Raw genomic sequence first — 14,172 nt, 5'->3', positions numbered from 1 at the left:
ATTTTTTTCTAATCATGGGCATTTATTGTTATTAAGAAAAATTCAACCAATTTTCCTCTACTTTAAAACAATATATTTTTCTGGAATCATAAAAATAATACAAACTAGGTATTAATATTCGGTATTTTTAACCTATTTATTAAATTGTAAAATACAGCAATTCATAGTTTTTGTTCCATTGATACATTTATAAATAGGATTCGAAAAATCATATTTTGATTATAAATATTGTAAAATTATTTTAATAAAGATATATGCCTCGTTTAAAAGGCTATCAATTAGGGTGAAATTTGCACCATTTGAATTGTTGTTTTTAGCAATATAGCCATAAAATTTATTTTTTATTTTTACCTGGAAAAAAATTATACTATTATTTTGTCAATCATTATTAATAAAACAATTTTCAGATTGCAACTGCATGACAAGATGTAGTAAACTCTCTATATTGAAATTATGCCTCCGCCAAATCATTTCTGAAATTTTTTTAAAAATAATAGGACTACTTTTGTAATTTTTATTTAAAAAATATTTTTTTTATAGGATGATAAAATTTTAAAATTCTATCAATCGCTAGTATTAGTGTTAACCATCTAATAGATATGCCATAACAACTCAAATCATTCCACTTACCACTTGTCTAACTCTTTAATTCAATCACTCATTTAATAGATGAACTGAATTTATTAAAACATTTCATAACAATTATTTCAACAAAATATATATTTATAAAACATATATTATTTATCATTTAAAAACGTTAAAATGCTGAAAATTTTAATGCGGTAGAAAATTTAAAATTACGGGAGATATATGCATGAGGTTTCAATTGCAGGAGAAAAGTCTGTGCATGTTGTGGAAAAAATTGTGGGAAACGGGGGAGACATTGCAACCCTGATTATGATCCTCATGTGCTTCAGTAAATAAATCTATTGTCAATCTATCTCTTCCTATTCCAAATAATGTAATTTAGAAATATATATGAATATAATGTAAATTAATAGATTTTTTCATAAAATTATTGTATATATATAATTAAAAATATTATAATTTATAAATTATAATTATATAATTAAAAATAAAATTCTATAATTGAGTCCCCAAAAAGGAACCATAATTGTGTCTAAAAATTTCTATTTGAATTTTTTGTCGAATAAAAAGGAATTCTCTTGGTTCATTTGTGAAAAGTCGTATTTTATTAGCAAGATTTTTTAAAAACAAAAATGTTGAAGGCGAAAAATGCCCGTTAGTAGAAGTCACAACTGGAGTGAATAATAAGTTTTTAAAATTTTTGTATTTGTTTATCTTTTTAATTTCAGCCTGTGTTATTAAATTGAAATTTATGTTTGAAGGGAATGATGAAACACACGTGTAGTCCCATATGAGTGATTTGCCGAGGGCCCAAGGTATGGTTGTCATACCATCAGGTCTTAAACCATCTACTTGAGATAAATTTGATGGTTCGAGATTGTTAGGAATGTGTGCAGCTGTTAAGCTTCTATTTATTATATGGTTTACAGCTGAGTGGCGTTGATGTCGCCCTTGACTAAAAATGCAATTTAAGCCATGTCTACCCTTTGAATCAACGGGTGATTTGCATTTGACGCAGGCATGAGGCTGTACTATATCGCAACCTAGACGTAGACCAATGGTTACTCTCAGTTGTTCATCTGATAAGAGATTACCAAGGTTGCGACTAGGGAGTGATTCTAACCATTCATGACCACCAAGTCTGTCAGATAATTGAAGGAGTTGAATGCAATCTAAAGGTGGATTGACTGATATATCTGTCTGGTATTTAGAGATTAAAGGTGTGAAAAAATTTTTGTGTGTGATGATTGATGGTAATACGGTGTTAATGGGTGTGTTTGCCTTCCATTTGTCAATAGCGTCGTCTAATAAACGATCGGTAGGGCATATGAAGCCAGAAATAATAGAATTGTTAGATAATCTAGATGATACGAATGATGATAAGGATAAAAGATTGAGCGGAAAAAAATCTAAACCTCCTAGTTTAGAAGGTAGCTGAGCAAGTGACCAATTGAATGAGTTTAAATTTATGTTTAAAATTTTTTCCAGAAATATTTTAAATTTATCCTGAATTTTAGATATGAATTCATTGTTTTTGAAAAAAGATGATGATCGGAAAATATGCATAAATTTAGGTATGTACAGGCATTTGCGAATTAAAAATAAAGATTGATGAGCTGGTAGGAGACTAAGAATGTGCTCCATACTGTAAAAGCTTTTAAAAATCTTGTTGAGAAAATCTTCCGATTTGGTCGCATTAGCTAATGGGGACCCAAGTAAGGTTAAGCTGTCAGGAGCAATGATTTTGTAGCCTTCCAACTTTTGTGGCTTATTGTTTAAGAAACATAATTCTGTTTTATTTATGTTGAGTACCAGGCCGATAGCTTGGGAATTGATTTCCAGGTGTTTTAAGGCGCTTAGTACATTAGCTGAAGGGCCACATATGGTCTCATCGTCTAAATACCATAGATTAAGATCTAGGTTAAAATTTTGTTTAATTTGGTAGATGAGATGATGGATTCCAAAACAAAAAAGAAGAGGTCCTAATGGATCCCCTTGTTGGATGCCCTCTTGGGATAAAATCTGATAAGATCCATATGTCAAAGGCGTCTGAAAACCATATGAGGATTCAATAAATTTAGAATAACAGGGAAATGTTTCATAGAAGAATTTTAAAAATGAGGTACGATGTAGGCTATTGAAGGCATTTTTAAAATCTAGTTTACATATTACAGAATCAGGTGGTGGGTTTTCTAAGTAAATTCTTAATGTATGAGCCGCTATTTCACAGCCACCCTTGATCCCAAAACCTAGTTGATAAGAATTTAATATGTTCAGCATCATGTTTGATGTGTTCAATTATGATTTTGGCTATTAATCTTCTGAAAAAGGAGCCTACTGCAATAGGACGGGTACCACCATCTGGCTTAGATAAAGCAATTAGACGTGCACCAAAAAGGATTTGGTGAGTTTGTATTGGAATATCATTATTTATTATGTTATTACAAAAAGTTGTTAAAACCTTGATGACAGAACTATGGGAAGGATTTTTTGGATTAATTAAGTATTGAAAATAGGAGGGTCTGAAACCATCAAGACCACCTGCTGAGTTTTTATTGAAAGAATTGATAGCATTGACAATTTCATCACTGGTAAAAATTACAGTCTGGTGGATTGGAGAGATGGGTAGATTATCTGTAGAAGCTTCAGGATGTAGTTGTTTCAATAGTTGTAATGTTTCTTCATTGATAGGAGAAAGATGGTTATCTGAGGATATGAGTTTAATTGCACCACCTATGTCACCTTGATCTATTTTATTTGATATAATTTTGCATTTGTGTGTTATATCATCTACTTGCTTTTTAACATTATGATTGTAGTTAATCATTTGAATATTGTCAAAATTATCAATGTTCGATTTTATTTGTTCATGTAATGGGGTCTCTTTGTTAGCAGGACGTATAAGACATTTATGAGAGAAGGTTAATAAATCTTCCCATGATTTTAAGCAATTTAAGTTATCATTAACTTTTGTGATAAGTTTAATAACAAAATTTGAAATTAGGTTTCTAGATTTATTTGGTAGATGTGTTAAAGTGGGTCTTTTTTTCCATTCAAAAAATCTTTCAAGAAAATCTGTGTTGATAGGGGGAGGATGAGGCTCAATAATATTGAATAAGGGTTTGGGTATTGTTAAAATTTCATTGGTTGGAGATTTTTGAGAGGAAGGACATGTTGACCCTTTGTAACTATGTTTGTATAATAGATTACCCTTTGTCACTTTAATTAGTTTTGCACAGATGTTGCAAATTGTTGACATTGAAGTTTGAGGGTATGTGAGTATAGATTGTAAAGTTGACAAAACCCAGTATTGTTTATAAAGAGTCAGGCTGAATGGCAATAATTATTATACACATTATTAAAATTTGATGTTTTGAATATCATTGTAATACTTAGAATATGATGTTTTGAATATCATTGTAATAATTAGAATTTGATAAGTAACTGAAAGATTTGGAATACTAAGATGATAATAATTTAGTAGTAGCTTTACAATACTTTTCTGAAAGTATACATTGATTTTTGGAATTTTGAATGATTTATATTTTCAAACTTGGATGAGTCCTTTAATATTTTGTAGAGGTTGTTAAATCATTGATTTGGAATATGGTCAAAACCATTATGGAGAGAATCAAGAGCAGTTTTATCATTTTTAGAGATTGAATTTTAAATATTTATTTTCACCTTGATTAGTCACCCCTCTGCTTTATTTAAAATATAGAATGAAGTTAAGCAGCAGTAAATTCTGGTGATAAAGCTCCCTAGTGAAAAATTGCTACGCCACTGATAAATTTTGTACCATTAGTTTTTTTCTAATCTTCCTTATGGATATACCCATGAATCTTATGTTCATTCTTGAATAAGTTCAATTTTCTGACCAGGTAAAAGCGTGCCACTTAAATTTTAGAAAAAGTTACAATAATTATATTTATTTTTAAATGACTTTTACTTAGGATTATATTCTTAAGTTAGTATCTTGTTTGATACCTTTTTCATTTTAATAAATAACTGTAAATAAAAAAAAAATTTAAACTTATATTTCCATGCTAAAATAAGCCAATCAGAAAAGTGGACAATCTTTACGATCAAATGACTTTATGATTATAATTAGATAAATCCTAAAAATAAAGAAAATTTTTTGTTCATCCTTCATCAAGTAAAATGTAAATTTCTCATTTGATAGGCTACCTTCTAGTTTAAAATGTCATTGCAGAGAGGCGTTGAAGTTTTGATTAGGCTAAATCGTTTTTTAGAGGACCGCAATCCGAACTGGTCTTTTAATTATTTTTCAATCCGGATCGATCTTTTATTAATATTAGTTTACCTTGCTATTCAATTTATATAATTTTTGTGTATATGTTATTTTATATTACTTTTCTATAGGTTTTTGTGAATTTTTATTTTTCAGTTCATTTTTGCAAATATATTATGAAAACGAAAAGTTTGTCAAAAAAGTAGTGATGTTAAAAGTTACTTTTGAAACATAACTAGTTACAGTTACTAGTTACATTGGCAAAAACATAACTAGTTACAGTTACTAGTTACATTGGCAAAAACATAACTAGTTACAGTTACTAGTTACATTTTTACAAAAGTAACTAGTTATTAGTTACAGTTATTTTCAAAAGTAATTAGTTACTTAATTTATACATCATTCATATGCGCATTATTTATTTATTGAATGCATTTATTTAATATAAAAAAAATTAGGATAAACAAAGTATAATCAGTTATTTAAAATTATATACAATTTATTTATATAAAAAAATATCGCTAAATTGAATATTTACATCGAATATAAAAATATATATTTGCATTGAAAAAAAAACATTTATTTTTCATAAAAATTATAATCTAATAAATGTTTATTTGCTTTTAACAACAAATTAATTTCAAAGTTATTTATAGGAGACGTGCTCGTTTATCTCCAAAAAGGAGCTTACCTAGACTGAACAAGCGCTCTAGTGGAGCACTTGATGTTAGAACAACATTATATTTAATAAAGAGTAATTTTAACTTTGGAAAATCGTTATATAAAGAAAAAGTGTTGTTATTAGATTTGATAAAGTTTTCTATAAGTTCATTATCCAGAATATTTTGGCGCTTTAGGTCAAAAAATCCAACTACATCAAGTGATGTTGGTTTTGAGCATGATTCATTCGTCTGGGATTCACTTTGAGGTATTAAGGTAAATTTGAACGGGAAATTATAACAATCAGATATTTTCACAAAATTTTAAATTAATAAATTTAATTTAAAAAATAAATTTAATTTAAAATTAATTTATCACAACATATTAAAAATAAAATTAATTATTTGAATATATCTTTAAAAGTAACTAGTTACTTTTGGCAGTCAAATTTCAAAAATTATAACTATTTACAATTTTAAAAATATAACTAGTTACAGTTATTTTTTAGCCAAAATGTAACTAATTACCTTAACATCACTACAAACAAGCATTCTACTTTTAAATTAAATATTTTTCTATTATTTATTATATTATATTATTTATATTTGATTTGATATTGTTAGCATAAATACTTTTGTAAAAACAAAAATATTTTTAAAATAAAAAAAATTAAAAGACATATTCTAGAACGGTCTTTTTATTTAACCGTGGTCCAGACCTTGAACTTTTCTGATAAAAATGCGTTTAATATTTTATTTAATTAAAAATTCCAAACCGGGCTCGGATCCTTAATAAAAATATATCAGGCTAAGCCTGATTCGGGCTTAAATTTTTTATACAACCCGACAAAGGAATTGAATTTTTAGGGCTCTAGTAGAGAGTAAAAAATTGTTTGAGGGGGGGGGGGGTTATTGTAGGCACGCTGCTTCCTATTTCTTTCTCTCATCTAGACGCTGAGAATAACAATTACGAATAATTGTAAAAAATGGGTAAAACATGAAACATTTGAATAATTATTTAATTAAGTTTGGTATTATTATTTTTTAACATTATTTCCAATTATTTAGGTAATAAATGCATTCCCATTCAATTATATAAGAATGTTTTGTACATAAATATATTTTCTAAAAATTAATTATAAGTTTTTTAAAATTAAGACGCCATTTTATCGGATCAAATTGGAAAATTCAATATCTTAGATAACCGATATATTTAAAAAGATAAATAATCGGACTGGTATAATAATACGGAAAATCAAGTTTTTTTGTCATGAAATGGCCTACTAATTTGATTAATTAAGTTAATAATTGTAGTTTTTATATTTAGATATTTGTTCAACATTTTAGTAATAATTCTAGTTTTAATATTTAGATATTTATTTAAAATTTTAGGGACTTTTAGATATTTAGACAAAGTTGCTACAAAATTTAGAATATCTACAACATTCATTGATGCAACCGATTTACAAAAGGTTGATGATGCTTTGAAGTCTAACCCCAAGGTAGGAAATTTTATAAAAAAAATTGTTTTACGTGATATATTTTGTGAAAGGTTATTTATCTATATTTATATACAATAGAGTCTTACAGAGCCAGCTCGTTAGCCCAGCCTATAGATAAGGCTGGCTAACTTCATCAATAAAATAGGCCCGGCCCGTCGCCTGATAAATATTCATATTATAGTTTCTACCATTTTTTACCAGATTAATTATCACATATAAAATGAATCTGAAAAATACGATAGCTTTTAAAAATATCAGCAAGTGAGAAATATTTACTAATCATTTTTATCAGAGACCTGCAGGCTCAAATCTGTTTATTTTTTTAAAAAAATAAAGCCCTGGCCAGGCCTAAAAAATATTATCTATAAACACGGGCAAGGCCAAAAATTAAAAAAAATCCGGGCCAAATATTTCAAAACTTGAATTATCATAATAAATAAATATATTAAAAATTGTATCTATCACATTCATTCACTTCTCGTTTTCATTTCAAAACTATTTATATTTATCGTTTGAAATACTTAACTAGTTTATAAAAGAAAAGTAGAATAGTTTCTAAATTATTCACTAATTATAATAACTTTTAATCAAATCACAAAAATTTTGTCATTCATTATATATATCAGAGACCTGCAGAGGTACCAGTTGCACCACCTGGCCTGGATATTTTTAATTTTTATAGCAAATAATGGCGATTTAAAATATTTGGTTGTAGACCCTGCCTGGGTATTTTTTAAAAAAATTAAAATATGCCCTGCCCGTGTACCCGGCCTCAAGACCTGGCCTGCAGATTTCTAATATATATTACATTGTGGCCGGTGGTATAAGAATTCCTTTATGCTTAATTTATTTTAATCTATATATAAATCTAACAACACACATTTTTGAATACCAATACTTCATTTAATTTAAATGCCGACTAATTATAAACTATTTATAATTCGATATATAATTTTTATTAAAAAAATAATAAAAGTAAAGTTTATAATACAAAACTCCCATATTTTAATAATTCTTTTATTTCTTGTATACTTCATCGACTTCTAATAACACTAACTCTTAAAACCCTATATCTAGGAACAGCATGTCTGCTTTTTAAGGTAACGCGCTATCGTTTCTTGTCAAAAAGAAATAGCGCGTTAACTTTAAAAAAAGTAGCTCATAAACTTTTTGGTCTACTTTATAAAAAAAATTACAAATATGTTTGTTTTGATTTTTGCTTATGAAGTAATTATATATATTTAATCTAAAAAACATGTTATTAGTTATTTTTTAGAAATAACAAATAAGTAAAATTAATAATGTGGGAAGACTCGCATAGCTAATTTTTGGTGATAACCTTAATTTTTATCTTGAACTCGAGTAAACCTATAAAAATTCGAATCGAATAATTGCATTATTAAAATAATTATTCGATTCGAAAATTTTATTTAACCATAAATAAAAAAGATTGAAATTAAATTTTTTTTATAAAATTTCGAAGGAAGATAAACAAATTTTATTAGTAAGATAAAATAGAAACATATATAATATATAATGCAGAAAAATCAATATATTAAGAAAAATCTGATAACAACCAATTTTTTAAACACAAAGTTTTTAGGATTGTATCCTCTTTTAATGATGCGCTCCAACAGAAAAGAGCCGCTCACATGGGGTAGAAGATCCTGGTATAGATAATATGTCTCTGCCATTTTAGATAAAACGGGAAAACGATCTCCATGTAGTTTCCACCATTCTAGTGGGATTTATTTGATGTGATTCTCGCTTCTTTTAAATAAGTTTCAACTTCGGAAATTGGTACGGCATTCTGTTTAAAAATTACATCCATATTTGATTGTATTAAAGGTTGACTGACTGATACATCATATTTTACTTTATAATTATCAAACATTTTATTAAAATTATTTAATATAATTGAAATGTTGATATTATAAGAAGGAGGTAGGCATTCAAAAAACTCTAATTTAAGTCTAGGATCTAATAGAGCAGATATAAGGGTTTCTAAATTTGTTAAATTATAATAAGATATAATTTTTTGTTGAGCATAAATTGCGTTTATAAGAGAGACTTGGGTGCTCAATTAATGAAATATAAAAAGGAATGACCAAATTAAGGGTAGAAAAGGAGTCCCCTGATATAGCAACAGTAAAATCATAAAATGTTTTCAAGTTTGCATGTATTCTTTCTGACGTGACCCATTCATCCTACATTAACAAATAAAAATTAGCATTTAAATATAGATAAATACTTCACTTAGTTGTTTCTCTTCAATAATAGATACATCATAACTATTAATAACAACATGAATGGCTTTTTTCATTGTTATTTTCAATCATAAAATATGAGCTATTTCACCTGATAGGTGTATCTAATTTTAATATTATATTTAATAGATGGATTTTGAGAATTACAAAATTCTTATATCATAGTAATTTTCTTAAAAGAATTTCGGATGCTTCTTATAATGTGTCTTAATTTCATTAATTGTTCATCTATTTGTTTTATTATTTCTTGAACAACAAGATTTAAAACAGTGCAAAACAACGAATATGTGCAATTTTTGATCTGGGTTTAATTGAGGGTATTTATAAAGTTAGTGTTTGATGTGGCATTGTCACATGTAATAGCTGCTGACTTAATATCTATGTTATAATTATTAATGATTCTATAAAATGTTTTCCCCAAAATGGGAATTTGTAAATGGAACAATGTCTAATAATATAGATTTTAGTACCCATTCATCATCAATGTAATGGCAGGTTAACCCTAAGAATGGGACATTTGTTGTACTTTACCAAATATCTATTGTAAAATTTATTTGAGTATTTGAATAGCTTATCATTAATTTAATTTTTTTGAATTCATTATCAACAGATTCATTTATGTATTGCTTCATTGTAGGAATTGAACATATTTTAATGTTAGGATTTAATGCATTAACAAAACATTTAAATTCATTTGTTGCAAGAATTTTAAATGGGATATTAGATTTGATCAAAAATTTTAATAAATAATGTTTGATATCATTATTGTTGTACATATGATTATTATTTGAATCATTATTAAAATATGACCCAATAAATTTATTATTATAGGTCTTTTGATGGAATCGTTTGTTATGATTAATTAAAGCTGAAGCAGTTTTTTTATCTAGCAGTTTCTGTCAATGATTGGTAAATATAATGTTTCCATATATCTGCATTTTTGTGTCCTCCTCCAGACTATATAGAATTTGATGTGAATGAACATTCACTTTGTTCTCCAAAGCTTTCTGATTCAGAAATATCAATTATACCACTGTGTTGAACATCTATTTAATAAATTAAATATTATTATAAAATTTATAGCATGGCCAAAAGGGCAATAGGTTAGTCAGTAAAATTTATGTAAAATCATCATCTTATAATTATATCAGAATTTTATTTAGAATTTTATGTGTAATAGAATAAATTAAAGCTTGATTGTTGTACATAAATAATATAAAATATTTTAAACTATGCTTCAAAGTTTATAGAGTCACTTATAAAATATTTTTTAATGCTCTTAAAATTTATAAATTATACCGAAATGTAGATGATAGTTTTTAAAAAATTTTATTGGGAAAAGAAACAAGAATATAATATTATATAGATAATATAAATTTTAGTGAATTTTGATTCATATTAAAGTTTTAGATTATTTGATATGGGCAATAAGAATTTCCTACATTAAATATTATTATAAAATTTATAGCATGGCCAAAGAAAATAAGAATGTTTAACAAAATAATTAAGATGTTAATTTATAAAATCTTAACATTAAATGGATGATGATAAATTTAGATGTATAATACTAATTACATTAGTTTATAATTAAATTTTTATTACCTAAATATGAAAAAATAGGTCTTTTATAAAATATTTTCTAAATATAATATTTTTTCATCATCCATTTTGTTAATATTATATAAATTAATATCTTAATTATCCTTTTGTTAAACATTCCTATTTCAATATAAAATAATCACTATATATTTTATGTTTTTATAAATTATTATCTTAATTATCTTATATGTTAAAATGATTATTTTATTAATTAAATCACAGCAATTTATAAATTTATGAAGCTAAATAAACTAAATTTGACATTTAATATTTTTAAGAATTTTATATAAATATAAAATATTACATTTAGAAATATTTGTAAAAGACCAATTTTTTCATATTTAGGTAATAAAAATTTAATTATAAACTAATTTAATATTAATGTCTAAATTTATCATCATCCATTTAATGATAATATTTTATAAATTAATATCATAATTATCTTTTTGTAAAATATTTTTATTTCAATATAAAATTAATAACTATATATGTAATGATTTTAAAAATTATTATCTTAATTATCATATATGTTAAAATGATTATTTTAATAATTAAATCACAGCAAATTATAAATTTATGAAACTAAATAAACTAAATTAGACATTAAATTTTTAGAATTTTATATATGAAATATTACTTTTAGAAATATTTGTAAAAGACCTCTTTTTTTATATTTATGTAATAAAAATTTAATTATAAACTAATTTAATTAGTATTAACATCTAAATTTTTCATCATTCATTTTGTTAATATTTTATAAATTAATATCTTAATTATCCTTTTGTTAAACATTCTTATTTCAATATAAAATTAATCACTATATATTTAAAGATTTTATAAATTATTATCTTAATTATCTTATATGTTAAAATGATTATTTTAATAATTAAATCATAGCAATTTATAAATTTATGAAGCTAAATAAACTAAATTAGACATTAAATTTTTAGAATTTTATAATAAATGTGAAATATTACATTTAGAAATATTTGTAAAAGATTTATTTTTTCATATTTAGGTGATAAAAATTTAATTATAAACTAATTTAATTAGTATTAACATCTTAATTTTTCATCATCCATTTTGTTAATATTTTATAAATTAATTTCTTAATTATCCTTTTGTTAAACATTCTTATTTCAATATAAAATTAATCACTATATATTTAATGATTTTATAAATTATTATCTTATATGTTAAAATGATTATTTTAATAATTAAATCACAGCAATTTATAAATTTATGAAGCTAAATAAACTAAATTAGACATTAATTTTTTTTAAGAATTTTATAATAAATATGAAATATTACATTTAGAAATATTTGTAAAAGGCCTATTTTTTCATATTTAGGTAATAAAAATTTAATTATAAACTAATTTAATTTATTATCTTAATTATCATCATATATGTTAAAATGATTATTTTAATAATTAAATCACGGCAATTTATAAATTTATGAAACTAAATAAACTAAATTAGACATTAAATTTTTTTAAGAATTTTGTATATAATTAAATATTTATATACCTAAAAAATGAAGGAATATATAAGATAGGCCTTTTGGAAGTATTTCATATTTATAATAAAATTCTTAAATATATTATGGCCAGTTAAATAGCCAGTCAATACATACTAAGCTTTGACTGGCCAGAAAGACAACTTTCACATACTTTCTTGGTCCATCTCCATCATATTCAAATTCATAAAAAATTTTTGGAAGTAAATTTGAATAAAAACAGCTGTTACAATTTTAGAAATATAAAATGCTTCTTTTTCCACTAGGAAATTTTATTAAATAAAAATATTTTAAATAATTCCTTCAAATAATATATTATTTTCCAATATTTAGACCTACAAAAATTCTAATCGAATCGAATAATTCGATCGAATAACAGATGAAAGATTATTCGTCGAATAATTATTTTCTTTATTCGAATCGAATAATTGTAATTCGTTTTAGGTCTAAATTCGAGTCATTTAATTCCATTAAAATCAAATAAATACATCTAAATAATTTATATTCCAAATTCTTTATTTCAGGAATGTGAACCCTTCGACAAAAAAATGGTCCGACGTCAGGAATAAAATTTGAAAAAGGGTTCTTGTCCAGGGTTTGAGTTTGGAGAATATAAAGAAATATTGACTCAAAATTTTTTTAAAATATTTATTTGTTTTTATACTCCATATAAATGCACATACATAATTTACAAGTTCTAAAAAATTCATTTATATTTTAAATATGTTATTTTGTTCCTCAATAATATCTTCTAAAATATCATCTTAAAGATTTCCACACAAATCTGACAATAAGTATTTCAAAGAAGAAATTGCACCTTTCTAACGCTGGCCTATAAAATAAATAGCTATTTATATAATACATTATTAATTATTGTACTTTTTATCGCTAGTGCATCCATGACTATTCTAGAAAGGTTTCTGGATATATTTTAGAATTTTAAAATATTTGCATCCTTAATTTATTCTCTTAACCTGCGAAAACTTTTAAAGATTTATAGGAATTTGTTGTCCTCCTTTTTACTGATATTAATTTTTTTCTATATCTAAAAATGAATTTTTAAAGTCATCAACGGCATTATCATTATTGTCAATACAACCAATAAGTGGTTCCATGTCAATTCAGCGAAACTTTTATCGCGAAACTACATCAGCAAAGACAATACCACGAATTTTTATAGGGAATCCTTTAAAACGAATACATTACAGCAATACTTTTATCGCGGAAGTTTTAAATCGCGAAAACTATTTTGTGAAACATATACCACGAAGATATTATGGCGAGGTCAATATCGCGATAATTGCTAATAGTTATATTATTTTGAAACATTTATTTTTATGATCATATTGATAATTTTTTTTAAAAAAAAATAGATACAAGATTGATTCAATTCAAATGAAAGAAATGAAAGCGAATAAAAATATATGCTATTATCCATCTAGGTTATTTGATCTAGCTCATTGATAGGGGGTTGGGGGATGTGAAAACCTACTTTGAAATTAATCTTCATAAGAGTATTAAATGAAAGCGAATATATATTTAATTCATAGTCACAGTCACTTTGTTTTAAGTTTGGTTGAGGGGACGGGAAGGTTAAAATATTTATAACATATATTTCCACATGGGTGGTAGCAAATGAAAGCTAATAAAAGGATATGTTTACTTTGTTACTCATCTATTTTTTTTTCTAGGGTAAATTTGGGAAAGGAGGGAAGGGATAAAAATTATAACATAATATCTCGACAAGACTCAAAAAAATATCTTTCGACTGTTTTGTTAATCATTTC

The 14,172-nt window shown here is 25.0% G+C and overlaps 1 protein-coding gene and 1 long non-coding RNA gene across 3 annotated transcripts in view; one reads left to right on the top strand and one right to left on the bottom strand.

The window, feature by feature from the left end:
- LOC135929053 (putative cystathionine gamma-lyase 2) overlaps window positions 1-14,172 on the top strand; it is a 36,529-nt gene that overhangs the window by 11,642 nt on the left and 10,715 nt on the right. The window contains exon 4 of the mRNA XM_065465543.1: window positions 6,892-7,001. Coding sequence (XP_065321615.1) covers window positions 6,892-7,001 — 110 coding nt within the window. The remainder of the gene's footprint in view (window positions 1-6,891; window positions 7,002-14,172) is intronic.
- On the bottom strand, window positions 8,530-12,625 carry LOC135929054 (uncharacterized). 2 transcript variants are annotated; one of them, XR_010572465.1, is made up of 3 exons: window positions 12,540-12,625; window positions 9,253-10,314; window positions 8,530-9,208 (listed from the first exon to the last, which is right to left on the bottom strand). It is a non-coding gene; the product is annotated as an uncharacterized LOC135929054 (long non-coding RNA). The 2 variants fall into 2 exon arrangements; XR_010572466.1 differs by lacking the exon at window positions 12,540-12,625 and adding an exon at window positions 12,397-12,517.

The sequence above is a fragment of the Gordionus sp. m RMFG-2023 genome, chromosome 4 (assembly GCF_954871325.1).
Source record: "Gordionus sp. m RMFG-2023 chromosome 4, tfGorSpeb1-WG-v2, whole genome shotgun sequence".
Classification (NCBI taxonomy): domain Eukaryota; kingdom Metazoa; phylum Nematomorpha; class Gordioida; order Chordodea; family Parachordodidae; genus Gordionus; species Gordionus sp. m RMFG-2023.
Note: the sequence above shows the minus strand (reverse complement) of the source record. Positions and strands in the feature narration are given on the sequence as shown.